We start from the raw sequence: 27,505 nt of genomic DNA on the forward strand, positions 1-27,505 counted from the left end.
GCAATGCAGCATCTGAGTGCTTATTTCTACATTAGTTCAGCCAAACCTGAATTCAGGCAGAAATCCACAAAAACAAAGTCACTTCCTAGAACCCTGGGCCTTTAAACTGCTGTCCTGATCTCATCTAGTCACTTGCTATTTCCTTAGACTGTTAAAGACAGCATTATATAGTTATTATTCATGCAATACTCTGTCATTTAGTATTCACTTTCCAGGATGATTTGGTTTCCTAAAGATACATTACTGCACTTTGATTATATACAGCCATTTCAAAACTCCATGCAAGGAGGGCATTATTTTTTTAGGAAATGAATTGCTAATACTCATATGATTAAACTAAGTGATAAGGTATTACATTCCTGGACCACAAATATTAAATGATATTATAGCACGATAATCTAGAAGAATCCTACCCACACCTTTTTAATTCATAATTTTTTGGCTTATATTGTGAGTCACATTTCATACATAAAATTAATAAAAAAAGAGAAATAATCAACAAAAGAAGCAAAACAGATCAACACTCAGAAATCTCAGATTTATATTTGTCTTTAGCAGACCAGGGGACCATGGCTCTGATATCCATGTCATTTAGAGTACCTGATGATAGCTGCATCTGTATTTATGTGCCACTATCAACTTCTGGGAATATCCACAAATTTTATTTCATTGCTATATAGAACTCAACCACTTCCTTTTCCCAAGAATCAAATAAACAGTTTTTAAGACTGATTGTTACAGATCACCCATTTAATGAAAAAGAGATTATTTATCCCATTGTTGTACATTTAAATATAACTAGTTCATTATTTTCTGGTTTGTCAAGAAAGAACATCAACCATCAATTAGTTATAACCACCTTAAGTATATAGAGAAAGAAGAGGAAAGGCCTGAGGAGACTGAATCTTGATACCTGTAATAATGGAAATTAATTGACCTAAGCTTTCCTTTATCTGGAAATGCTCAACAGAGCCTTTATCATCACAGTAGTTGACCAATATAAATTATACTTTTAAACAGACCACAAGTATCTCTTTAATTTGAGGCAATTAATATATTCTCATACACACAAAGAAACAAATTTAGGACTACTTTTCTGAGTTGTACATATTAATTTTTTGCCTCTGCCTAAAATAGAATCAGGTATAGATAGCATACTAATGTGAAATGGTATTACAATAATGACCAGAAATGTTGTCTATGATCCTTTAAAAACACATTTGTATCAGCAAGCACAGTAATATATTTGTCTACCACTCCAAGATATTTGAAAGAAACCTAATGTAAGTAGTCTGAAAAGCATGTGAATCAAGGAAGCGCAAAGAACAAAGCACAAAGTTTGGTTCCATGTACTCATTTCTTTGAAAAGACACAGTCCTTAGTACTTTGGTTTGTTTTCCACATTTCCTTAGAAGTATTTAGAATATACTTACAGATAAAAAAAAATCCAGTCCAGTAAAGGACTAAAATGTGAGGTTTTCAGTAGTGAGTGCCACAGTGTGGCAGGGGCAGGACAGCCAGGGGATCAGGCCCAGCCAATAAGGATTTATGAAAGGCAGTTCTGCTTGACCAACACAATGGATGAAGGGAAAGGTTGTTGATGTTTAATATCTTTATCAATGGTCTGGATGAGAAGATCAAGCACACCCTCAGTCAGTTTCCAGAGGACATCAAGTTGGGCAGGAGTGTTGATCTGCTGGAGGGCAGGAAGACCCTACAGAGGGAGCTGGAAAGGCTGCATCCATGGGCTGAAGACAACTGCATGAGGTTCAACAGGACTGGGGAAAAGTGGCCGGAAAGATTCTTGGCAGAAAAGGACCTGGGGGTGCTGATCAACAGCAGCTGAACATGGGTCCAGGTGTGCTCAGGTGTGCCCAGGAAGCCATGGCACCACGCTTGTATCCGTGATCATCTCCCTGTACTCAGCACTGGTGAGGTCACACCTCAATCCTGTGCTCAGTTCTGGACCCCTCACTGCAAGAAGGACATTGAGGGCCTGGAGTGTGTCCAGAGAAGGGAACAGACCTGGGGAAGGGTCTGGAGCACAAGTCTGGTGAGGAGCAGACAGATTGAACATTAGGAAAAATTTCTTCACAAAAACATTTATCAAGTATTGGAACAGGCTTCCCAGGGAAGTGCTGGAGCCACCATCCCTGAATGTATTTAGATTTGTAGATGTGGCACCGAGGGACATGGTTAAGTGGTGGCCTTGGCAGTGCTGGGTTAATGGTTGGACTTGATGATCTTAAAGGTCTTTTCCAACATAAAGTCGCCTATGAGTCTATGACAATATATTTGCATACCTATCTTAGGAGTTTGATAGCATCTTAGTTTTAAAAGAAACTTAAATCTCTACTCTCAGCAATTTCAAGGAAAGTGTTCCAATTACGAAATGAATATTAAAAACAGAATCTCTTTTTCTTTTTAATTCTCAGAAGATGATCTTGGATTCTTTGGATTTTGCTTGTAGCATAGCCAAACAGGAAAGCAGAAAAAGTAAAAGGTCATAGATTTTTTTTTCCCCTCCACAACGATGAAACTAACAAGAATAATTTATTTTATTTTGGCAAGATGATACTATTTTGGAAATAAAATCTTCAAAATATTGTCTGAATTTCAGGAAAGCAAACCAATGAAAAAGAACATGCTCAAAACACCTTACAACTGCAGAAGCTTCACACCAGTTTACAAAGCGGCATGTAACATAGTGATAGAACCCAAGACAGAGTAGCAGAAAATTAAATTAAACAAAAAAATAAATCCCTTTCTTATCTTCTCCTCAGAGAAGCTTCTGACTACTAAACTGTTGTCTCATTCTTGACAACAGTTAGGAAACAGCCATATTCTTCCTCCAGCACTTATCCTGAAATTCCTGCACAAAGATGATATTCTTTCCTTTCGGCAGGACTTGGCGAAGTTCAAGTGCCCTTTTGCTCCGGTGAGGCTTATGATGAGGAAGTTGTGAAATTATTTAGGACACAGCAGTGCTGTTGGGAAAATGAAATGCAATCGTCTTGAGCAACAGCCATTAAGGTTGTCCACACTTTTATTCTTAAGTATCTGCTTTTCTGTGACTTGAGCAATCATAAAAGGCATGGGCAAAACTTCCTGATAATTTTGAACACCTCTTCAGAGATTTTTAATATTATTCTTCTACACACAAAATTACCCTGTGTTCCTCAGGGACTGACATTACACAGCATAAGAGAATGTTAACAGCTCAAGAGAGATAAAGTACAAAGAAAAAAGCAGGGCTCATGCAAGAAAAGAACATCATGTAATGGTCTGTAAAGATTGCACCAACCTAGGCAGTCCATTCTCATGTTTAATAATTCTTGCCATGAAGAAATTCTTCCCAATATCCAACCTGAACCTCCTCTGGTGCAGCTTGAAGCTGTGTTCTCTTGTCCTTGCCTGGGAGAAGAGACCCCAAACTGCAAATATCTTCGACAGTTCCCATATTGCATAAGCAGAAATACACATAATGATGCATAGTCCTGGCATGTATCCTTCAAAGTTTTTCATTTCAATCAAGAAGATGGACCCTCTCAGGAAAATTCTCAACCATTATAGCAGAAACTAGAATTTATTTACCTATAAATAACTTATCTTGTTTTCAAATTTACTGTCAGCATCTGACATTTGCTGGAAAATACAATTCAGATTTTGGAATCCCTAGTGATAGAAGAGAGCTGCCAAAAAAATGCAGACAACATAAAAAAGTCTATCCTGCCTTTTAAAAGGGACATCTTTACTGTAGTTTCCAGACTGGACAACATCTTTATCAAAATAGCACCACAGTACTATGTTTGTGGAAAAATCATAGAATACACTGAGTTGGAAGGGATCATTGAGTCCAACTCCTGGCCCTGCAGAGGACACCCCAAGAATCCCACCATGTGACTGAGAGTGTTGTCCAACACCCTGAGAGCATTTTCCAAACTCTGTCAGGCTTGGTGCTGTAATCACTTCCTTGGGAGCCTGTTCCAGTGTCCAACCACCCTCTTGGAGAAGAACCTTTTCCTAATAGCTAACCTAACTCAGCTTCAGGTTGTTCCCTCAGATCCTATCACTGGTCATCAAAGGAATGATCTCAAAGGGAGATCAGGGTCTGTTTCCCCTCTTCCCCTTATGTTGAAGACCACAGTGAGGTCTCCCCTCAATCTCCTCCAGGCTGAACAGACCAAGTGCCCTCAGCTACTCCTCATATGGCTTCCCCTCAAGGCCCTTCACCATCCTCGTGACCATCCTTTGGACACGCTGTAATATCTTAAAGTCTTTCTTATATTGTGGGACCCAAAACTGCTCCCAACACTCGAGGTGAGGCTGCCCCAGAGCAGAGCAGAGCAGGACAATCCCCTCTCTTGCACAGCTGGTGATGCTGTGTCTGATGCCCCCAGGACAGGGTTGGCTCTCCTGGCTGCCAGGGCACTGCTGGCTCATGTCCAACTGGCCATGGACCAGGATGCCCAGGTCCCTTTCCCCAGTGTTGGGAACTACCTTTTTCATGACAAAGGCACTGGCACATAGACTTCCACTTCCTGTTGTTTGCCAACACTTGGAGCACAGTGTGAAAACACATATTGGCCACTAGAGAGAGAACTAGAGGTGTTCTATCAAAACCAAAATAAAGAGGCAACATTCCTACTAGAATATAAAGATGCAAAACAGATACATTGATCACAGCTATATTTTCCATAATCACTATTGATGTCCACATAAGCTCAACATGCCCTGGCTGTGTGCTCTGGGAGCCCAGAACCCCCCGTGTGCTGGGCTCATCCAAAGCCCCGTGGGCAGCAGGGCAGGGAGGGGATTCTGCCCCTCTGCCCCGCTCTGCTGAGACCCCACCTGCAGGGCTGCATCCAGCTCTGGGCTCCCAGCACAGCAAGGACAGGGACCTGCTGGAGCCAGGCCAGAGGAGGCACCAAGGTGATCAGAGGGATGGAGCAGCTCTGCTGTGAGGAAAGGCTGAGAGAGTTGGAGTTGTTCAGCCCAGAGAAAAGAAGGCTTCAGGAAGACAATAGAACCCCTCAGAGTACCTAAGGGAGCGTACAAAAAAACTGAAGAGAGGGACTTTTTACAAGGGCATGTAGTAATAGAAGAAGGAGAATAGATTTAAGCTAAAAGTAGATAGATTTAAATTAGATATTAGGAAGAAATTCTTTACTGTGAGGATGTTGAGGCACTGGAACAAGTCTCCCAGAGAAGCTGTGGTTGCCCCACCCCTGGAAGTGTTCAAAGCCAGGATGGATGCGGCTCTGTGAAACCTGGTCTGGTGGAAGGTGTTCTCGCCCATTGCAGGGGTTTGGAAAGAGATGATCTTTAAAGTCCTTTCCAAAACAAACCATTCTGATTCTGTGATGATTCAATGATTGCTAACATGACTTGTCCCACTACTTCTCTCTATTTTCTAGGTTACCCCAAAATTACGAAAACTGATTTTCAGAATTGCACATAAAAAATCAGTAGGAAGAGTTTTGCCAATTGTTCCAACCCAAAAACTAATGAATAGGAGGTATTTGTTCGTCTTCCTTAGAGCAAATTAACATGACTGCATTACTGAATTGACTTCCAAAATCTTAGTAATCACCATTACCACATCTAATCATTATTAGGACTAAATTCATAAAGCATTCCACCTTTATTTATTGATTCTTTACTAGATTAAACTTAGTTTACCCTCCTCTAGCATGTGGTTCTTGTTATGTCTACCATCTGACATTTTCTGACAATCACAATTACTATATGTATTAAATACTGAACTTCAGGTGGAATAAAAGCATAAACACCATTCATTCCTCTTCAGCTGGGCCAGTTTGTGAAAGACTGTCCAGTTTCTGATTAATGGACAGGACTACTTAATACTGAAAAATCAAAAGGCAAGGTTAAACAAGGCTATTCTACTATCTTTAGTTTACTGGAGAAAGTGCAATAAAGAAAAATTATATTTATTTATTCAACCTTCACACAGATATTGAGTGAATATTTGCCATACTCCGGAGCTGCAGGTTTCAAATTCAAGCAGACTCTGAATACTTCTCTTTTTTTCTCACTTAAAGTGTTCTAATTATCAAACAATATAACAATACTTAGACATTCTCTGTACATTGAAGTGATAAAGGTCAATTCCACATTGGAAAAACATGATTGTCCACTCCACCAACAGTTAAATATCAAGGAATAAAATCCAGGAATCTGAGAATCCCAAAAATAATTCCAAAACAAAAAGTAATCTTTCTTAAACAATGCTAATATTTTCTACCCTCATGTTGTAGACAATTACTTGTAAATTCCTGCTACAGCTGATAATAGTCAAAAATATATCTGACTCAGATATTGCCTTCTTGCTGCTTTCAAGTAAGCTGTTCAAAGCTCTGCCTTGTGTCTCATATATTTAATCCTAATTCCTTAGAAGCACTTGACAAAAGAAAAAAAATTGTTGCTCGTACATTAAACACTGAATCCTAAGTTCAGTTCAGAGCAGAATAGAATATGACAAGACTTGATATACTTTAGGGTTCTTTTCTCCTAGATTTGTATATATAATGTCAGCTATAATTTTTCAGGTCTCTTTTAACTCTATTGCACTTCTAACAGAACTGCAGCTGCTCTTTATTTATTTGTATCCTTTTTTTCTTTTTCCCCTCTTCATAATATACAGTCTGGCTCATTTTCAAGCTATTGAAATATTTCAATTCTAAAAAGAGTACAATAGGCCATAACCACTTGCGTGCTTATGCTTAGGAAGCCTCCCTCCCTCCTCTCCTCAATCTTCTGTGAATTTCTGAAGTCTGGAAACAAAACTGGAAATTCGAGTGTATGGTATGTCTTAAAACAAGTTTGGTTTGTGCTGGTTTAGCTGTTCCCTTCTGAGATTAAAATACTGTACAAAACAAGTAATTCTTGTGGTACTGCTTCTGGAATTATGAAATGCAGACATGTACAAAAAGTGTGACACTGACTTGAAACCACCTAAATCAAATTTTATAAACTTAATGCCTGTTCAGTTTCAGCTCCAGAGACAGCTGTCAGTGTGTTGAAGTTATCCAAAAATACACCTCAATGGACTTTCTTCACTGAGGTCAGGGAAAAGAGAAGCTTGCGGTGGACAAATTATATTAAAAGTTTCCTTGTAGAGCTTATTAGTAGCACTTATTTTAGAGACTGGTTGTCTTTGCTAATGTTATTTTATGTGAGGCTGTTAGAACCTGATGTACTTCAATGAACCATTGAAAAAAATCTAGATGGTCAAATTTTAAAAATCATGGTTAAATTTTGCATTGGTTAATTTTTTTTTTTAGATTGCTACTCAAGGCCCCTTAGTCTCCTCCCACAAAGCCACATCATTTAAAAAAATATTTTCTTCTTTTTTTTTTAATGCCACAAATATTTTCCTTCCTGCAGTTAAATGAACAGTAATTAAAAATGCAAAACTATTTTGTATGTTACATTATGTGAGCCCATAAAGCCAGGAAGGAGCAAAGCAAACTCTCTGTTTGGAGTGGAGAAAGAAACAGAAACCTGTGCAGAGTCAGGATGTTAAATGAGGAAATCACTTTACCTCTTTATTTTAAGCAGTTATACCAACAGCAGTGGCTATGAGATTGCCTGTAAAATCTAGGCAACATTATTTGCTTTAAATGTATGCTAATATTTTTGATTTCATACCTGTGTGGCAAATGTATGCTGTATCAAATGGTCCAACACTGAAAGCCTCCTCAGCTAAGAGGGGATGTTGCACAAACAATACTGTCTTTGCTACAGCATGTTATACCAGGATTTAATTTTAATAACAAAAACAATGCCACTTTGAGGGGGGGATAGAAGCATAACAAAAGTCTACCTCTCTGTCTTATATTAAGAGTAATTTCCAAAGATACTGACACTGGAGCAAGTATTCAAGGTGTATATACTCAATATCCTGCAGATTTCAAGAATTTCAATGGGAATTAAACATCCATGATTCATCCAAGCAGCACCCCCAGTCTAGATCAGAGCTCAAAGAAGAGGTCCAACAATTATTCAGAGTCCTATCTTTGCTTTTAAGTAAAAAACCAGCAACGACTGGAGGGGCCTGAGACCCTCCTTGCATCCTCATGTCTGGAAGGGAGCACTTTTCTCATGTGATTCCTTCCAAGGGTCCTCGGAAGATGAGTTACAGATCCCTGGTAGAACTCCTGCGCAATGGGAAGACACTTTGTACTCATGGCAGTATTACTGTTGCTGATCGATTTAACAGAAACACCTAATAGCACAAGGTCAAATTATTCTGAGAAACCTTGGTTCATCTCAGCCCAACCTCTAATTTCAAATTCTGTACTTCCAAAAACTCAAACCCCAGTTGATATTTGATCTTCAAGCCCAGGAGTCCAGAACTGAGGCCCATAGCTCTGTTGTAGGCTCTGCAGAGCACGGAGTAACTGCTGTTAACCTGAGGCACACAGCAACCACAAACAAGCACTCAGAATACTCACATGAATGAATAACAGAAGTGTGCTGTCATTTCTAAACGTAAAATGTGGCTTAAATCTTAAATACCTTAAAACTTCAAAACCTTACAATATAATTATTTCTTAGCTAGTAAATTAATGCCTTCTACAGTGGTAAATGTGTATTCAATAATGACAGTTGCAAGGAAAATACAGTCCTGAGTGTCAAAGGTTCTTAGTTAAGATGTGGCTCCTAGGGCTCCTTTGCTCCTCAGGGCAGGAAAAATGAGTGTGGGAGACAGCCAGGCTGTGAAAAGTGGAACATCCTCAACAGCTACAATGGCTGGAAAGCCAGGAACACCAACCCTACGTGCTGCATGTGGCACAGCTTTGTTTGCCCTTTTGTTTTGGTTGGCTGGTCTTTTCTTGATTGTGATTGTTGGAATGGCCAATATACATCTACAAAGTATTTTGGTTCTGGTGAACTGGTTTTTGCCCAGGTAACCTCATTTCAGCAGAGAATCCCAAACCTGCCCTGGACATAGGTTTTGGGTTTGCAAACCCTTCCCCTGGAAGTTCCATGGGAACAGAGGTGAACTGGACAGACAGCCCACTCCTACCCCCAAACAGAGAAGATGGGAAGGAAATCCAGGTGATGAAATTTATCAAGGCTTTCCTCTCAGGGAACTAAGGAGCCTGTACACCCTAAAGAACATTTAAGGAGCCTGCCCCAAGTCTAATGATAAAAAACATGTCTGGAAATTACCCATGCATTCTAGGATTGTCTCATTCACATCTTAGGCAGAAAACTGAGTTAGGTTGAAAGTAATTTATCAGTTCTGAAGTTACCACTGTGTGAAGATTGGGCAAGAGGCTTGGTAGCGCATTGATGTAGGTCTGCTTAAACCCATGGAGCTAATCTCTATGTTTTTGTACTACACTGAGAGAGCTTCTCGATTTTTTTTTTTTCCCACCATATTTAAAGTAAACAATGGGCTGAAATGACAACTCTTATCTTCAGATATTTATCTGGAATTACTGCCCTACAGCAGGCAACTCTCTTAGGCAAGTAAATCCTTTCATTTCTATCTGTGTATTAAATTCAGAAGAATCAAGTGTTTATTCATAAACCACAGACAAGATCTGGGGGAAAAAAACCTACCAACCTTACTTCAACTGCAATGAACAATGTGCTGGACATTTGCACATACTTCTTAGCAAGACAACAGAGAATGCTAGCTCTGCTAATATTGCTTTTCAGCATAGCTTTAGAATAATGATTTTTTTAAAAGATAAGTTTGATCTGTAATTCAAATCACACTATATCTTTGATTTGCTACCCCCTCCTCCCCTCACACTCTCTTTACTCCTCCCTCCCCCCGAAAAGCTTTATATAGAGTGGCTGGAAAGCAAAGTAGGGATCTATGCAGACACTATCCATCACATTTCTGTCTTAATTGAATGACACCAGAATGAGATCGATAAAATGTAACAAGAGACAGCTTTGCATTTCCACACTCACTTATTCTCCCTCTCTATTACTGCCAGCCATCACCGTGACCAGAAAGCCTAAGTATTGAGTCTGAACATTGCTGCCAAGCAAGCTGTTAGTGTATGAATAAACTTGTCAGGAAAACAATAAAACTTACAATACTGGGAAAGGCCAAAATGTCAAAAGGCTGCTGCATGCAGCATTAAATATGCTGCTTTTAAAGTTGAACTATAGAAACATATGAAGAGTTTCTAAATAACATGGGCACTGGCAATTCTTCAGACATTACTCCCCTCATTCCCACAAGACATGTCTGTGTGCGTGTGTGTGACCGTCTGACATGCAGTTGTCGTGACCTCTTGGCGCAAATCTGCAATTTCAACAATAAGCCCACACCAGCTGTGATTTCCCTATGTTCAAGGATTCTGAGATCTCCAATGCATTATTGATAACCTCGCTGTGCTAAAAGCAGAGGCTGATGCACTCATAATCCCAGACTTCTCCTGAAAAGCTCCAGCTTCACATACCAATCGATCATGAGAAATAAAATGAAAAAAGCCCATTTCAAAACCAGGCTACACTTTCAATATTGCATCCATTTCAATCCTGAAAATGTAAGGTTTTTTTAAACTCTTCTTTTTTTCCTAAGCCTCATTTATGACAATCTTTTACTCCTGACTCTGCTAGGGTAATGCTAGATTATCAGGCGCGTAATTCAGATGTCAGCTTTGGGTCACATTTATATTTAAAGTGTACATTGCTTTTGTAGCTAAACTCCCCATGCCAAACCAGGTATTCTCCTAACTAGCAAATGAAGCAGCTAATAGTATAAAAAAACCACAAAAACAGCTCAACAAAAAAGAAGGCACAAGTTATTACAAGTGAATGCAGTAAACAAGATGACTTATAAAGACAGGAAGAGGAAAGAAATAACAATAGTAAAACTGCACAGGATACAGCTTTACTTATGCATAATTAGGAAGCTCCTGGAATCTGAAAACACAAGTATCACCAATTTTCTGGTCTCAGTTCAGTATGTAAAGAAATGCTCAGACATTGCATCACAGGAAATGTTCTCTTCATGTTTCAAGACAGACTGTCATATTTCAGCTTGAAACACAATTAGATATTAAAACAATTGCTGTACAAGTACAAGCACTTCTGCCAGGCACTATTAAAATCCAGCTGATGAGACACTTGGCCTCTTAGCTTCAATACATAATCCTTCATGCCTGGTTGACTGTGCTGCATTGTTTCTTCATTATTACGCCCATGCTCAGTCTTTTTTTTCCCTTATCTTTTCTTCATGTACCAACAATCAAATATGACTTGGCTGTAGGTAGGAGACTGAGAAAATTATGACTCCCCAAAGTAGAAAGATTCCTTGAGTCATCCCTATTTATCAAATTTAGGCATGCAACAACTTTAGTTTCAGTTCTTTTTTTTTTTTTTTTTTTTTTTTTTAGAAAGTGTATTTACACAGTAGACGCAAAAGGAACTAATTTTCAATAATATATCCAATTTTAAGTAAAATTACATTAATGATCACTAAACAGGTGGTATTATTAAAAGTATACTGAAAAAATAATCTGTATATACTTCTCATCTTTCAGAACAGTATCTAAACCTGAATTATCAATAGAAAAATTAAAATAAAAAGAACTTTTAAATTTGATGACTGTCCCCTGAGGTTACATTCACCCAGGACTGACCAGGACTTGTTAAGATTAATGTATTTTCTTTAAAAATTACTACTGAAAAGCCAAAAAATATGGAAAGTATCATTGAAAACTTCCATGCACAGAAGTCAGAGCTGAAATACCTTATACATATAGCAGACAATGCCTTATTAGTGTATGGCCAATATTAAATACTAGACATCAAAATCATAGAATTTGCCAGAAAAGCTGACAACATTCGCAGAAGGAAGCAAGCTGGGAAGTCCTAAAGCCACAGTTTCATAGAAGTAACAACACCATGACTTCAGGGTGCCTACAGAGTCAGTGAGAAGAAAATTGCTACTCTAAAAGGCCAAAAGAAGGATGCCCATACAACCTTGGAAAAAGCCCAGATTAGATACTCAATTTGGGTAACAGAAGTGAGATGGTGTGGTTGACCCTTTGGAGCACTTGCATTGCTGTGAAGAGCAAACAGATCAGGCAGCACATATTTCACCCTGGTGCTCACTCTGTGAAGGCAGGGAAAACAAAATTTTCCATGTACAAAAGGGGCAGAGCAAACTGGGGGCTGAGGGCAAGAGGCTTCCTTCCCTCCCCTTTCCTTTCTTGTATCAGTGGACAAAAACCACAGCCAAAAGCTGAAGAAATACACCAAGTACAAGCTAGACACCATTTATGACAAGTTCAATATGCATTAATCAAGATAGCTCCCAAGGATGTCAAAATAAATGGAAAGCAATTCTAAGGAATTTCTAATTTACTTAATTTTTAAGTAACATTTAGAAGATTTGGGATTTCCAAAAACACTTGCAAATTTCACAGATTTCCATATGAAGACAGAACCTTCTCCTCAATCAATTCCATCCATGTGGTAAATTCTCAGTGGTTTACAATAAAATGTTTTATCAACTGAGTCTGTATTTCATCACAACACACAAAAAAAACATAAATTTAATCCCTTATCAACATCAATTTACAGAAGTGTTGTTTTGCTTTCTAGTAACCTACAAAAACACACTCAGCTATCATTCAAAGGCCATCTTTGCCATGAAAGCCATCCCCCTCCCCAAAGAACTATCCCTTTGTTTTCATTGGTTTTCAGTGTGGTTAGTTCAGCAAAGCAGCATAAATGGCTGCTCAAATGGCAGCCTAAGACAGCACTATGTCAGGCACTGACAAGTGAATGCTGTGGGCAGATTCTCTGGCAAGATTAAATTCACATTTTATACCACAGACTGCCACTGTTCTGCCTAATTCTAGTGATCCTAATTATTCTCCTCTTCCTTTCATTTACTTGTGAGGAGAAGTCATACTGTTTACCTAAGTTTGGCTTATTATCTATGATGAAACTCAAAATACCTAAATTTAGAACATGCAGTATATGTAGGCACTGCAAGGGAATACCTGCTTCCCTCCGGGGGTCAAACTCAGAGCAGACAAACACAGAAGTCTGAAGTCCAGCAATGCCATCTTCACATTCAAGCACAACAAAGCAACTAAATTTTTCTCTCTCCTTTTTCTCAGAACTTCTTTTGGGAGAGAACACATTTTAAAAAAAACATGTCAAAAAGAGATAACAATTTGTTTATAAAATTCAGTGATTCTAAAGATTTATTTACATAATATCACTATGACTGAAATATTAACACATTAATAAATATTCATTAATATATAAATAGAAAAAAGTCAAGCATAACTCAGACAAAAGATGAAAAAAACACTTCAAAGATTAGTAAAACACAATTTTGAAAACTTTCTGAGTATACCTCAGATTAAAGATAAACAGAACTTTGTCAACAACCACAGAGGCAATATTTTATCCTTGGTGCAATCCTCTACCAGTGAAAGGTACCATTTACTCTTGGTTTAGCAATACAAGATTAGACAGCAGAGAAATATGGAGAATTTGTGAAACTATAAAAGTTTATTTCCCCTTATATTTTGAAAATTATTTTGCTTTTATGAATTTTTACTAATTTATTACTAATTTTTTACTAATTATTACTAATTTATTCTTACAAGGCCACTAAAACTCCCTTTTAGTAGTCAATTTGTTATTTAGCTTCATTATTCTACTTTAGTATGTGATAAAAATATCAAATTTTGTGATATATATTCATTACTTTTTAAAAAAATCTTAGAAAACAAAAAAATAATACACACTATATTTTTTCCACTGTTCTTGTATTAAAAATTAAAAAAAAACCAAAAAAAAAAAAAACAAATTAGAAGTGGCTTTTATTTACTGCATCTATTTTAGACTTTAATACATTTATGTATCATTAAAATAATTTAGTTTGGAGAAATATGGATAAATACTGCTCTGTACCAAATACCAGTTACATTAACAGGTGGAAAATATGATGAAAAATTCTGTGGTGTTATTCCAGTCCACTGAAAAGGAACCTTTTTTCTCAAACACACTCTAAACTAGCAGGAGAGAGGTAAGGGAGTTTTAACTGGTAAAACAAAGCAAAGTCCAGATTTTATTAAGTCACTGCTGAGTAAGTTACTAGGAAGTATTTTGATATGAAAAACTATTGTTTTATCACATGAATCAATGAACACATTATGTTACTAACGTTTCTTTCATATCAAAATGACTTCAAGCTCTTAAGCAAATAACATTTATATTCTTTCAGAAAAAATCTTGCCAGAAATGTGTTTGTTATCACATTTCTATAAATCATGCTAGAAAGCTGTTTGTTATCACACTTCTATAAGGCAATTACTGCATACACTGAAGAAAAAAGTTTAGCCCAACACATTACCACTAATATTTATGGAGAAGGAGAAATACAGAAGAGGCTTGAACTTCATAATGTAGGGCCGTTAATTAGCAGCAAATGAAAGAAAAGCAATAAAGCAATTTTGTCACCAATTACTGACAATTTGCCTAAGTACGACCATTAATTTTGGGTAATATAAACCCATAAAATTAAGGGACCAAAACTATTTGAATCAATATCTCTTGCTAATCTCTTCCTGCTAATTTAAATACTTTCAGGAGTATCAAAAAGTTTGAAACTTTTAAACACTATAAGAAAAATTAAAGAACATATGGTTATGATTTCCTATCTAAAAGTTGCTGGCTTTTGCTTTGAGGCTATTTTCCTTTTCTTTTGTAGCTGAAAATAAGGAAAACTAGGACAATTAATATTGTGACTCGTTGGAATTAACACAGTCAACACATTTGGGTTTTTACAGTTTTCCTACTGTTTCAGGGAGTTTTCATAAAAGGAAGCCTGTTTAGGAGAGCCAGAAGTATCAATGTTTCATAGTTTGATTAAGGAATCTCCACTATGTACTGACATTATTAGCAATATACTGACACAATATTAACATCAAGGGAGTATGAATGATATCCTTGCACTGGGATGTGTTCTCCAGCCTCAAAAAGAAATGACAAAACCCCCAGCAAAGCGCCGTTGCCCACCCCCTGTCTCTCCGGCCCGGCAGAATTCCCGGCAGGCAGCATCCCGCGCCGACTGCCACTGGCGGAGAGCGATGGCCCTGCAGATGTGGCCACAGCAACCTGGCCTCGTGTCCTGCCTGTGCCTCCCTAGCACAAGGTCCCCCCGTGCACAGCACATTTCATCGCCGCAGCCACTCAGGGCGGCCTCCCCAGCGCTGCGCCGCTGGCTCTCCGCGCCGCTCTGAGCATGTCTCCTCAAGACAAAGTTCTGCAAAACTCTCCCGAGGATGGGGATGACTTTAATTAACGAATGTACTTTCTGGACAACCTTTTCCCTCAGTGCTTGCCTGCGTCTCCTCTCCAGGAAAGCAAAGCAACCTTTTTTGATAAATATCGATAGGAATTTGGGAAGAAATTACACGTGGAACACCTCCGTGTCTCCCAAAAAGACCCAGCGAGGAAACTTACAGTTTAATCAGCATCCATATCAATTCATAAACCTCGGGTGCTAGAGTACAAATAAACACTCTAAAGGGGTTTAGCTGCAAGGAGATAAGATCTCTCCCTGGGGAGACGGCTAGAAACTGCTCCATTGCCTTTGTGCAGACTACTGGAATGTGCTTGCTTTTCATTTCGGTCTTTGTGTCTGGCACTCAGGCCTCACAGGCAGTGTCTTAAGCCATGCAGGGTCAGGGCAAACAGAGAACTGCATTCATGGACAGATCAAGTTTATGTGAGAATCTGCTCCTCCTGTGCCCTCAATTTCCATTTGAATTGTTAATAAAATCTCAGCCTGAAAGCACATGATCCCATCAGTGGGGAAGTCATGCAGAGAATCCTCTAGCTCAGAAAAACAAAATTTCTTTATCTTTTTCATCCTCCTCCTACATTCGTGGGAATTATGCCATGTAACCCCCCTCCTAAAGTAACCCCCCTGCCCCAGCACAACACCTGACTGCCAGCCCACAGTTTGCACTGAAAAGCAGTGGGGGAAAGAAGAAGAGAGAAAGAAGGGAAAAAGATACACAAGCAATGCTCAGCAAAATAACAACTACAATAATTGCACCTTCATAGCAATTTAAAAACTCCCAGACACCTTCAGGCAAAAGGAAACACAAATATTTCAATTTTTAAGTTAATTTCCAGCAGCTGATAACACCAGCTGCAAGACTTTCCCACAGCTTTATGACACTGCATGAACTACAGGGCCACAGAGATAATAAAAGGTCACACATAAAGGAAAGAACAGAGCCATACCCCAATTAACTTGGTCTCCCCATGCAAAAATTGTACAGGAACAAGAGCTGATATTTGCTGCAGGCACCAGACATGCATCTCCTAACCTTGCCACGGTCTAACTGGGCCTCTTGTTTCTTCTGCCTTTGCTCCTTGCAAACTGGTTTAATATTGAACGCTTTTCAGAGGGACGGGCTGATGAGCGAAAACATGAATTTCCTGCTTGCCCTTTAAGGTGGGTTAAAGGGGGTGCTAGTAATCAATTACAGAACAAAAAGCAAGAGAGACGCTAAAGATCTTACAAACTAGACTTCATAAAGTTTACATGTTGTTTTCTAACCAAAACACACCCTTTACTTCTTCCTTAAAACTTTTTTTTTCTTTTGAAAGTAAAAAATAGGATATTAAAGTAAAAATCAGTGTGAAATGCAGAGACTGATGCAGTTTTCACTTGTTCTTTAGAGCAGCACATCAGTCCCAGAAAAACAATAGCTGCACTAATTATACAATGGAATTTAAAATCTTGTGGTTCTGAGTTTTACATGCTCCCAACCCGGGCCTCCACTCCCTCCTCCTCGCACTCATTTGGGAAGATATTTCTGCTTGCAGTAATCACTGGAATAAGGAAAGTTTTAAGGTTGAAGCTGAGTGTCTGGGACCAATCCTGCTCATCATTTCACCCACCAAGGCTTCCTTTTCTGCCTGGCGACCACCAAAAAACTTGATCCTTGCAGTAAGTACAAACACCTGGAAAAGCAGATTAGACCTTTGCCTACCTCTGAACAGTGCTTGTCTGAATCATTACTGCATATATTAATCAAAGAATATAATTACTGTGACAGTATCTCATACTTTAAAGATGACTGAATACAGGTATTTCAAGGTTCTGTAGGCCTGGATAGATCTCTTGGTTTGGACTGAACGGGCTCACAAAACCAAAATCCATCATCTGTACTATTCCAATCAATAAAGGATGTATCACCACAGGTGTTGAGGATGGACTTTGCAATCACATGATGAAACTTATTTTGTTCTAGTCTAGATTTTACACATTTTTAGCTAGGGCTGCTGGAATTGGGAAGTACAGCCAATGGATAGAGCCCTTAAATTTGTTCACCAGGTGTCTGCAAATAGGTCACAAGTGTTATTAATTACTTCATTAGCCACAAGTCCTAGAGCAGAGTATGCAAACATATTTGACCCTGTGACACAGTTTTTAACTGACCGATAGGAACAATCACGATTCGTTATTCGCGATGCGTGACTGGTCACTCAGAGCACAAAACTGTGCTCTTTTCCTGGCTGCGGAGAAAAGAGGGTCTTTTCTGTTTGTTAATTCTCCACAAATGCTTGCAACTGCCTAAGGAGTCAGTTAAAATGCTTTGTTCAAGTGGGACTTTCTAGCAAATACTTGCTGCAGGTTGGTTTTTTTCCCCACACAATCTGCTGGCCGGTGGGTGTGGCTGTGACTGCAGGCTGTGAATCCCTGGAGAGCAGCACAGGGAACAGAGGATGAGCTTCCTTACACCAAATGCCACGTAGAATTTACAATTTCAATGAATTGTCTACATACTGAATTTACAATTTCAACAGGGTGTCTACAGACCTTCTTGCCCAAATGACCTCTTCCTTTTTTACCTGTGTATGTACTGACAGAACTTCCAGGGATTTTTTGTACAGTCACCCTCTCCTCATTCAACCACTTCCTTAAAACTCCTTTCCCTTGGATAGTTTATTGATGCTCATTCATATTTTATGGATATAGTGAAAGCTGCCATATCACACCACTAAATACAAAAACTGAGAGAAACTGCAGAGCAGAAGAATGTCCTTTTGTTAAATTCACACCAAAACTGCAATTCAGTGTGCATTTGGGTGCAGGGAGGAGGAGAACATCCTAGCAGGAAGTTGCATAAAAATTATGCATCATATATACACAATTCAGAGCTAAAATCTGTTGACTTTATCCAATTCAAAATAAAAACTTTGACTGCTCTAATAGGCTTTTGCGATAAAATAAAGCTAAGGGAAAGGTGAAGAAACAAAAATTGCAGGAAATTAACTTCATCTTATAAAAAGATGGCAAGTCTACTAAAATGCAGGCTCTGCAAAAGAATCTATTAAAATTCTCACATTCTCCCATGAGATTAAAGTATCCATCATGCATGGGGAATCATGGAAAATGTTAGATTTTTCACAGTAGAATTCAGTAAATTAACTCACACCTTGCAAGTTCTAGCTAAATGTCTTAAGTGAAGAGACAGCTTTCTCCATCTTCCTATTTCCCACATTACTTTACATATACATACTCTAGGTACAGTATGTATTTCCTACATGACCACCCATGAACTTAAAAAGGTCCAAATACTGAGATGGATTGGTTCTTTTTTTTTTTTTTTTTAATGTAAGAGAACACTCTAAATATTTATATTAATAATGTACTAGAATCAAATTATTAGGGTCAATAGATTTATTTTTACAGGAATTTAAGATCAGTATCTAAGCAATTAACTTTGGCACTTCATGAATCATTAAACTGTTTGCTATAAAATAGTGAGATTTAGAATGGGCAAACCCCAGTAAAACATCAACAAAATAAAGCTTATCCACTCATTCTAAATAATGTCCTTGTAATATTCCAATAATGTTCTCTAAAACTAACTTTGAATGCTATTTTGTCAGCTAATAAGCTGATAAACAAAACACATCCCTTCTTAAGGAGCTGAATGCAAGCAAAGCACACAGTCAAGAGACTTTGTCTTGCAACAAAATCTAAAGCACTAAACAAATATACACAGAAACAACAATGCTACCTAACTCGCCTCTTCTTAGAACACTTTTTTTCCTGTCTTGAGTGTGCACAGAAGCAAATTAGACTTTACATCAAGTGGGTGTGAATTTTCATGAGTTTTAGAAAGCTGGTAATTTGCCATCAGCAAAGCCAGAGCCACCTACAGTGGCTCAGGCCACCCCAATCTCCACCACTGTGGCCCTTTTGGGACTTGTCCTTCCATGGTTTTGCTCCCTGTGCCAGACTCTACACTGCACAGGGAACATACAGGGTGTGACCAAGGATGGGGATTCAAAATACTCATTGACATAAGTTTGAACACATCTTTTGAAATGAGATTACAGACTTAGTTAAATCCCACTTTCACCTTCCCTCTGATGAGGCTGTATCTGTGAATAAAAAAACAACAGCTAAGCAAGTTTTTTGGGTTTTTTAACTATATAAAATATTTCTTATTGGGGAAATAAGATCTACATTTATTTGAGTTCTGTCACTAAAAACAAGCTATTTTTTGCATTTAAAATGGTTTTAATGAAAATGAACATTTGAAAACACTTCTCAAAATTTACACTGAAAAATTAACCATTTGAAGCAGATGTTAGAGGGGGTTCTTTGCCCATAAATATTTTACTTTACTTTCTGTAAAAAGATGGTGGGAAATGATGTGCTTTAGAGTCTCCCATAAATAAAAGAACATGTACACAAATCTTCACCCATAAATACAACAGATTTTTTTTAAACATGCTTTAAGTATGTTAAAACCCCAGGATATTATTTTATTAATTTTAGAAAATACCTAGAAGACTGCTTGTGTTAAAAAACTGTTAAAAACCAATACCAATGCATCTGCAGAGCAGCCAGTGACCATCCTAGCTTGCCCATTTTCTTCTGTGAGCTCAAGCACTGTGAGCCAGACTGAAGTTGCAGAGGTATAAACCAAGAAAACCCAATAAAACAAAGTGAGAAAGCAAAACACCCATGTTACTTCTCCCTGTTCATCATGTCAGCTGGAGGATTGTCCAGGGTGGGAGAGCAAGGGAGAGCAAACAAGTTCATTCCAGTAACTGCATCTAAAAGATAGATGCAGAATTTATGCAGGATATGCATAAATTGAGCCTCTCTACTCCACCATATGATCAAAATTCAGTATCTTTATTTCAGTGGCGATGTCCAGTACCTCTAATGTAACTGGAAGCTTCACCTGATATGCCTTAGCTCTGGTTTAAACAAGTGAGCTTTCAGGACTAGATACAGCAAACAGTTTGATTGCTTTTTCATTCTCTGCGTTGTCACTGCCCCTCCTCTCTTGGGGATGGTGATGCCCTGTGCCTGTAGTGTTTTAGTTGTGTTTGCACTGCCAACAGTGTCCTGGGGCTCTGCTGGCATTTCCCTGATTTGCCTTCATCAATCCAGCCTGGATGACAGAGGCAACCAAGACAGAGAGGCACCTGTGGCTTGTGTCACCTGTGCTGACAAGGTCCTAGGTACCCCAGGGACACCTTGGTTGTGTTTTCACAATTCTCCAACTCAGGTGGGTGTAGAAGGCCATGAACTTGCTCCTTTTTCATAAACTGTTCCCTTTTAGAACAATTGAAAAAGCTCAATGCACTCTCTCTTTCAAGTCATGCACTCCATGTTTCCAATAACATGGCAGTATGTTTTCTTGTAGATTTGGAGAAAGAATATGCCAAAAAAAGAAATCTAAGTTTAGTTCAGAGATCTAGTAAGTACTTATTTAAATTAATTACATACCTATTTATCCATGAAGATGTGGAGCTTTTTGAAGACCAAAGAGGTTGGAAGTTTTAACTTTGAAAGATACACATTTGGCACATGGTAAATTCATACTGTCATAGGCCCTGTGTGATTTTTAATTTCTTTGCTGACCAAGCAAGATTAAAAAGTCTGCCATAATGTAAGAAAACATCCTCAGCAGTTGAATAGTCCCCCTTCTTTAAAGCTCTTCTCAAGTGCAAGGCAGTTCTGCATTTTCTGCAATTTATTACATGAAATAATTTCAAATGGGTATTAAACTACCTCAAATTTATCAGCCCAAATCAATACACATTTATAGTGAACAGTGAAACATTTATAGTGAACATGCCTGCAGCATGAGAAGGATGAGCAGCAAAACTGACTGCAAAGTATGAAAGAGAAGCATGGGGTAGCTGAGTCATTATCATCTGACACAGCTGATATAGCAAGAGGTGTGGAGATTACTGAGAAATGGGGTCTTGCAACACTTGACGGTCCTCAGAAATTTAGGTGATTACGGTGGGTGCTCAACTCAGAAGGGGTGATTTGCTGCAGCAAAATATTAAAGAATTCTGTTTTTCCCATCTAGAGGAACACTAAAACCCTGTGCAGGAAACAGCAAGCCCTGGAAATGTACTTTAGGCTTATTCCCTCTGGATGTTGCTCTGTGTTCAGCTTGTCTCCAGATCTCTTCTGTGTCAGCAGCACCACAGCAGCCACTACCAGCTGAAGGGATTGGTTCCCACTCCCCGGTGCAGGTCCTCTGGAGGTGACAAAATCCTGCCAAGCTACAGGGTGCTTATCAGTATGGCTAAACACATGGTCCTGGGAAGCTTTATATCACAGGGTTTGTTAAGGTTACTGACAGGGATCAGCTTCGTTGTTCATCTTTGGGGACATCTTCAGGAATCTCCTGTCATGAAGTATCTAAAGGAATTTCTGTGGTAGCAGAAATTCTATGAACCTGTGCTTAAGGCAACAGTGAGTGAATTAGCACACCTAATCAAAATTGTACATAAAAGGTACAGTAGGAAACAAGATTAGGTGATAAATTACCTCTTATTGCAAAACTTAAAAAAGATATTAAAAAAGGAAAAAAAGATTTTAAAAAGTGGTCCAGCTAGGTAAAAGCTTGAGCATACAGGATAGCCCAAGAAATGATTGCATCCAAAATGTATAAGTCAAAAGGGGTATAAATAGTTAAAGTAAATAAATGGGACCAAAAGTACATACAATTTTAAAATTAAATCAGAAAAGCGTGGGTTTAATTCCAAAGGGAACAGTGTGTGCCAGAGTATTGAGTTATACATTGCTGTATTGAAGAGTAGGTCAAGATCGTATCAGCTCTATTATGAAGAATGTCAATAAAAGGCAGTGCTATGATAAAATGTTTAATTAAAAATGAACATTGTGCAACAGATGAACTCTTTGTATTATACAGAAAAAGGAGTCAAATGGATTGTGTTCTCCAAGTTACAAATTGCAGTAAATCATTTTCCTTCCATCAAGCATTCTTATCACTACAAAATCTTGTATTAAAAAATGGATTTACTTATACTACGATTTTTTACAAATTAGTGTAGGACTATACCTACAGGATACTTCAAATACTAAAGTATCTGTAACAACTGTGAGGAGAAGAACACTAGGGTCTTGTTTTCTGGGTACTCTTTCAGGTGAATAAGTGGTTTGCTTTGGCAAGTTAATTAACAAAGCAAAATATTAATATTGATTCCATGAGTTGATCCAAAATAACAGGAACAAGCAAGACTCAGTATTTTGGTTCATTAGTTAGATAATATACATGTAGTCAGCATGACTGCCCTAAACATCTCTCACAGATCTCTACAGGAGGTGACAAAACAAGGACACCAAGAAGAGCACAGGGAACTAAAAGAAGCAACACCCATAGTGGACAGACATCATGATTCTTCCCTGGTGATAATATTTTACCCCCATCCCCTCTGCAATGTTAACCATCTTAGACACTGGCCAGAGCCATGATACTTATCTATGAGAGCAAAGGCAAAGGAATTCAAGATGGAAAATATGGTTTGTACACAGTTTTAAAGGAATGATGCAAAATGCAGGGAGCAGAAACTGGTAAATTAGCACCATAGGACTAGGCAAAAAATGGCTCAACACCTTCACGGCCTTCCCTCCCAGCTTTGTGTAACAAAACATAACAGAACATTCATACGGACACTTGGGCCAGAGCATGCAGAAGAGAACCTTTTTGATATCTCTACCACTCAGCTTCAAGCTCCCAACAGAGCATACAGATGCATGTGGACAGATGTACTGCATAAACCGTGTACTTCTTAAAACCCAGCCCAAACTGGGAGAGATTTCTAATGAAAAATATTGTAAAATTCCTAAAACAAGATACACCAATAGAATGATACTTCCAATAGGAGCTGATGAACCTGAGATATTGAAACAGATAAATCAAATAACAGACAAGAGCACACTCAGCATTTCACATCTGTCCCTTTTTCAGAAACAATTAATAATTGCATTAAAAAATATCTCAGAGTCAGAAGTAGCTTTAGTGTAGCATTCAAGTTTTTGGCAATCAAAGCTTTATCCTCATATGTCAGACAACAATTTTAGTGTACTCTGATGGCTGCGCTATACAATAAGTGGAATATATTAGAGCAAAGAGCTCCACTCATCAGCTGATAGAAAAAAAAATATTGTGTAGAAAATAAGAATTCTGGTGCCCTTTAGTCAAAGGATTTCTAAGTTATGAATTACCTATGGGCAGCACATGCTTCAGATGTGAGAGTGTGAAAGAACCTATTACTATAGCAAGAATACTGAAGTATATCTTTTCATCCACAGACAAAGCTAAACTTATCAAATCCAAACTGTTAGTAAGGGGAAAATCCACCATAAGCTCATGAAAGAATTTGCAGTCATAGAAACTGAAGATATTAAAGAGCTATTACATTATCTAGTCTTCCTCTCAGAGTTAAGCCTTGTTTCCTGCAGTTCTTGCATAATAATACCTCACCTGTAGGATTGCCACCCTATCCCTTGATAAATTTTTCTGAAGTCCTTTATCTTTTCATCAGATACTATTTCCTGAGATTCAGTCTACAATTATCCATAATGATATGGTCATATTTAAGGACAGAAAAATATAGGTATAGAAACATGTTTCCTTCAAGCATAGGATATCCTAAATCAAGAAAAAATAAACTTCAATAAGAGAGAATTATTACCTAAGAAGCAGATTTGGTAGCAATATTAAAAACTTAGTCCTCAAAGGAGGTCTAGTTAGGGGCAGCAATAGAACAAATCCTTCACCAGGAGCCAGTAGAGATTCCCAGGGTCATGGCCTAGTTGAAATTAAGAGAAAAACTCCTACTGATTCCAATGGGGCCAAGATATGGTCCCCATATTTTATCCATAGTATATCATCACAAGTGTAAACTACAAATGAAGCATCATGAGGTGAGGTGCCTATAATTCCTGGTGTTTTCATCCACTGTTATAGCCAAGACCTCTCCCTGAACTCCAACAGAGGCAAATTAGTTCCACATGTCAGATACCGACTGTAATATTCTCCCTTACACTTGGTACACAATGAGGGGATGCAGTACAGCACAGAGCAATTAATACATTTCTTTTTGTGAAATAATGCACAACAGAATAACTCAGGAAAGATGTCACTCGCTAGCTCATGAAAAGTATAAGTAGGAAAGGCAACCAATGGAAAATAAGATAAATTAACCCCCCCCTTACTGTCCAACACCTTCCTAGTTTTACTTGCTTTGTTTCAACCCTTCTTTCCCTGCAGGTCTCCTGGTGCCCCTCATTTCCAACATCACCTCTGAATCTGGGATTACAGTCTATCACAATCTAAAGTGAACCAGTTTTTACAGTTTCCTGAAAGAGAAATCTAACATATAGGATAGGACTGCTAAGCAGAGGCAACTCATGCATTTTGCATACCCTACAGAATCCTGCCAAGGGCTCAGCTGCCATTCCAGATGGCTGTGGGTCTATTGCATGTTTTGTGTCATATTTACCAGTCCCATGTTTAAGTAACAAACTCTCACCTCAATATGTCTTTTACCACCAGTGAGAAAATAGTAAAAGCGAACCAAGACCTTTAGGCAATACCTATTCATTGTACTGCCCTTTGAGCACAGATTATGTCTAACAATAATAATAATAATAAGAAGAAGAACGACATGCAAACCTTCCTCAAATCACTCTCCTGAAACCATTCTGTTAGGAAGTAACTTTGCCTGAGGAAGGTTAACTAAGATATGCTCTTTCTAATGACATGCACAGGGACTACAGAGTGCACCTGTAGTCACAGGTAACAGTCACAACAGCCCAAGAATGCTCTGGAACAAATCTGTGACACGAAGGAAAGCTCATGGAACACTGTAGCCCACTACAACACCTGGACTCATTAACTACTCTCTTGGCTAAATGCCAACACAGGGAAAGCCACCAAAACCAATGACAAGTCAAGGTGAAGTCAGACTTGGAATACCTGTCTGACTTCACTCATATTAAACAGAAAAGTGACTGAAGAACTTCATCAGGCCCTGTGGAAGAGAATGAAACCTACCTCATTGTGAGAAGCTGCTCTCCTTTGCCAGTACTACTCAGTGCTGAACGTGGCATCACTCAGACTGGAGCATCACAGCAGACAGAAGCTGACATCTATGGAAAACGTTTCTTTCCAGTCCTGTAAAATAAAACCAAATCACAGTTCTTTCAGAAATAAAGACTCTGTAAAAACACTGAGCTGTATAATTCCAATATTATTTTAGTTCAAATCACACTTGTTAAGTTCAATATTTCACAAAGAAGAAAAAAGAATTAAAAAAACAACAACAAAAACAAATGGAGGAACAAACAAAAAACCTTCCCCCCTTCTCAAACTGGCAAATTCAACTTGACTTCTAGAGTTCAAGCCATGTTTTTATGGATTTTATTTAAAAATATAATAAAATGCTTTTCTTTGAAAAACTGATTTTCACCATTTAGAAGTAGAGAGTTTATAATAGCTTAGAAGTGAAGACAGGTAAAAATTTATAAGCTCTTATGTATTTGCCAAGTATCCAGTATTTATAGAATGTTGACTACCATGATAACAGTTTCAAAATATCCCACACAACCATTTATGATGGAAAATTAATCACCACTTTTTAAACTAGACCATGGCACTGAGTGCCACATCCAGTAGCATCTTGAAGACCTCAAGGGATGGTGACACCACCACTTAATTGTAGAAGTGTGAAGATAAGCACTGTAGAATTAGACAAAATTGAAGTAAAGAGATCTATGTTGATCAAATAGATGGTCATATAACTAGAATTTCATTATTTTTTCTGGTAATGCATTAACTGAAGTCAAAACTGCTCCTAAATCCACACAGACTTATATACAATCAATATGAACACACAGAGAAAGGGAAACTGGATAGGGAGAAGCTGATTATTTTAGTGCAAGCTGAGGCCACAAGAAAGACAAAGCCAAATTAAAAAAATATAGAAGATGTATCAACATTATCTTCAGGTATTCTCTTTTCAAAAGGTTTTGAACAAAATTCAAGATAGTTTGTAAACATGCATAACTTCAGTAGTGTGACAATCAAGTTTCCAAGAGACCAATGTAATACTTTATTATATTAACTACAAATTACTTTATATCTCTCTTACCCACTTTGTCTGGAGTGTCAGAACCCCATTAGCACCCTGTTTTAATTAAAGGTATGCAGACCACGGTTAAATTATATCATTTTAAGACAAGGTGAAAATATCTTGCACCAAAGTATCTTTTTGAGTTTGAAGTTCTTTCCATGATTGAAGACAGAAAATAAATATTTTTCAATAATCTGTTCTAAGTTTGTGAACTAGGTGCCTACTGACAGAATAGAAATATTTTTCCTTATAACTGATGTATCTGAGATTAAATAACTATTTCCACAAGATAAATTTCTTTTTCAGTTGAAAGTAATACATATTTTAGGTATACATAAATACAAAGCAAATTAACCTAATATAATATAAATCCATTTCATGAATCTCAAACGTTAAATTATCATAAAATCATAGAATGGCATGGGTTGGAAAGGGACCGTAAAGATCATTTCGTTCCAACCCCCTGTCACAGGCAAGGACACCTTGCCCCAGACTGGGTTGCTCAGAGCTCCATCCAACCTGGCCTTGAACGCTTCCAGGGATGGGGCAACCACAGCTTCTCTGGGAAACCTGTGCCAGTGCCTCACCACCCCCACAGTAAAGAATTTCTTCCTAACCTCTGATTAAAAATGTCTCTGTCAGTTTGAATGCATTCCCTCTTGTCCTGTCACTCCAGACCCTTCTAAACAGTCTCTCTCCATCTTTCCTGTGATCTCCCTTCAGGTACTGGAAAACCACAATTAGGTCAGGATGACATCCCATCCTTCAGGTGTCACCCACAGCCCTCAGATTGGTGCCATCTGCAAAACCTGCCAAGGGTGCACTCAATCCCTTCGTCTTTTTCATTAATGAAGATATTTAATAACACCGGTCCCAGCGTGTTTGTCATGTCTGGGTATCTTGTTACATGGATGCAAGACTAAACCACAAAAGACCCATGGTTCAAACCATCACACACGGACATGCTGAAGATGAGATCCAGACACGAAAACAAGCCTGAGGTGCTTCTAACTAGTTTTCTTTAGTAGCATACACA

General features: G+C 38.2%; 1 protein-coding gene across 2 annotated transcripts in view; it reads right to left on the reverse strand.

Moving 5' to 3' along the window:
* The window catches only part of LOC121360444, a 225,767-nt gene that overhangs the window by 153,799 nt on the left and 44,463 nt on the right, over nt 1–27,505 (reverse strand). Inside the window, exon 1 of one of the 2 annotated variants that reach the window (XR_005956207.1) lies at nt 25,392–25,503. Coding sequence is in view for 1 of the 2 variants with exons in the window: in XM_041480280.1 (XP_041336214.1) it covers nt 25,392–25,447 (56 nt within the window). In the remaining variant the exon portion in view is untranslated. Of the gene's footprint in view, nt 1–25,391; nt 25,512–27,505 lie in introns of those variants that run through there. The other variant, XM_041480280.1, reaches the window with a different exon arrangement.

The sequence above is a fragment of the Pyrgilauda ruficollis genome, unplaced genomic scaffold (assembly GCF_017590135.1).
Source record: "Pyrgilauda ruficollis isolate IOZ18807 unplaced genomic scaffold, ASM1759013v1 scaffold50, whole genome shotgun sequence".
NCBI classification, from domain to species: Eukaryota; Metazoa; Chordata; class Aves; order Passeriformes; family Passeridae; genus Pyrgilauda; species Pyrgilauda ruficollis.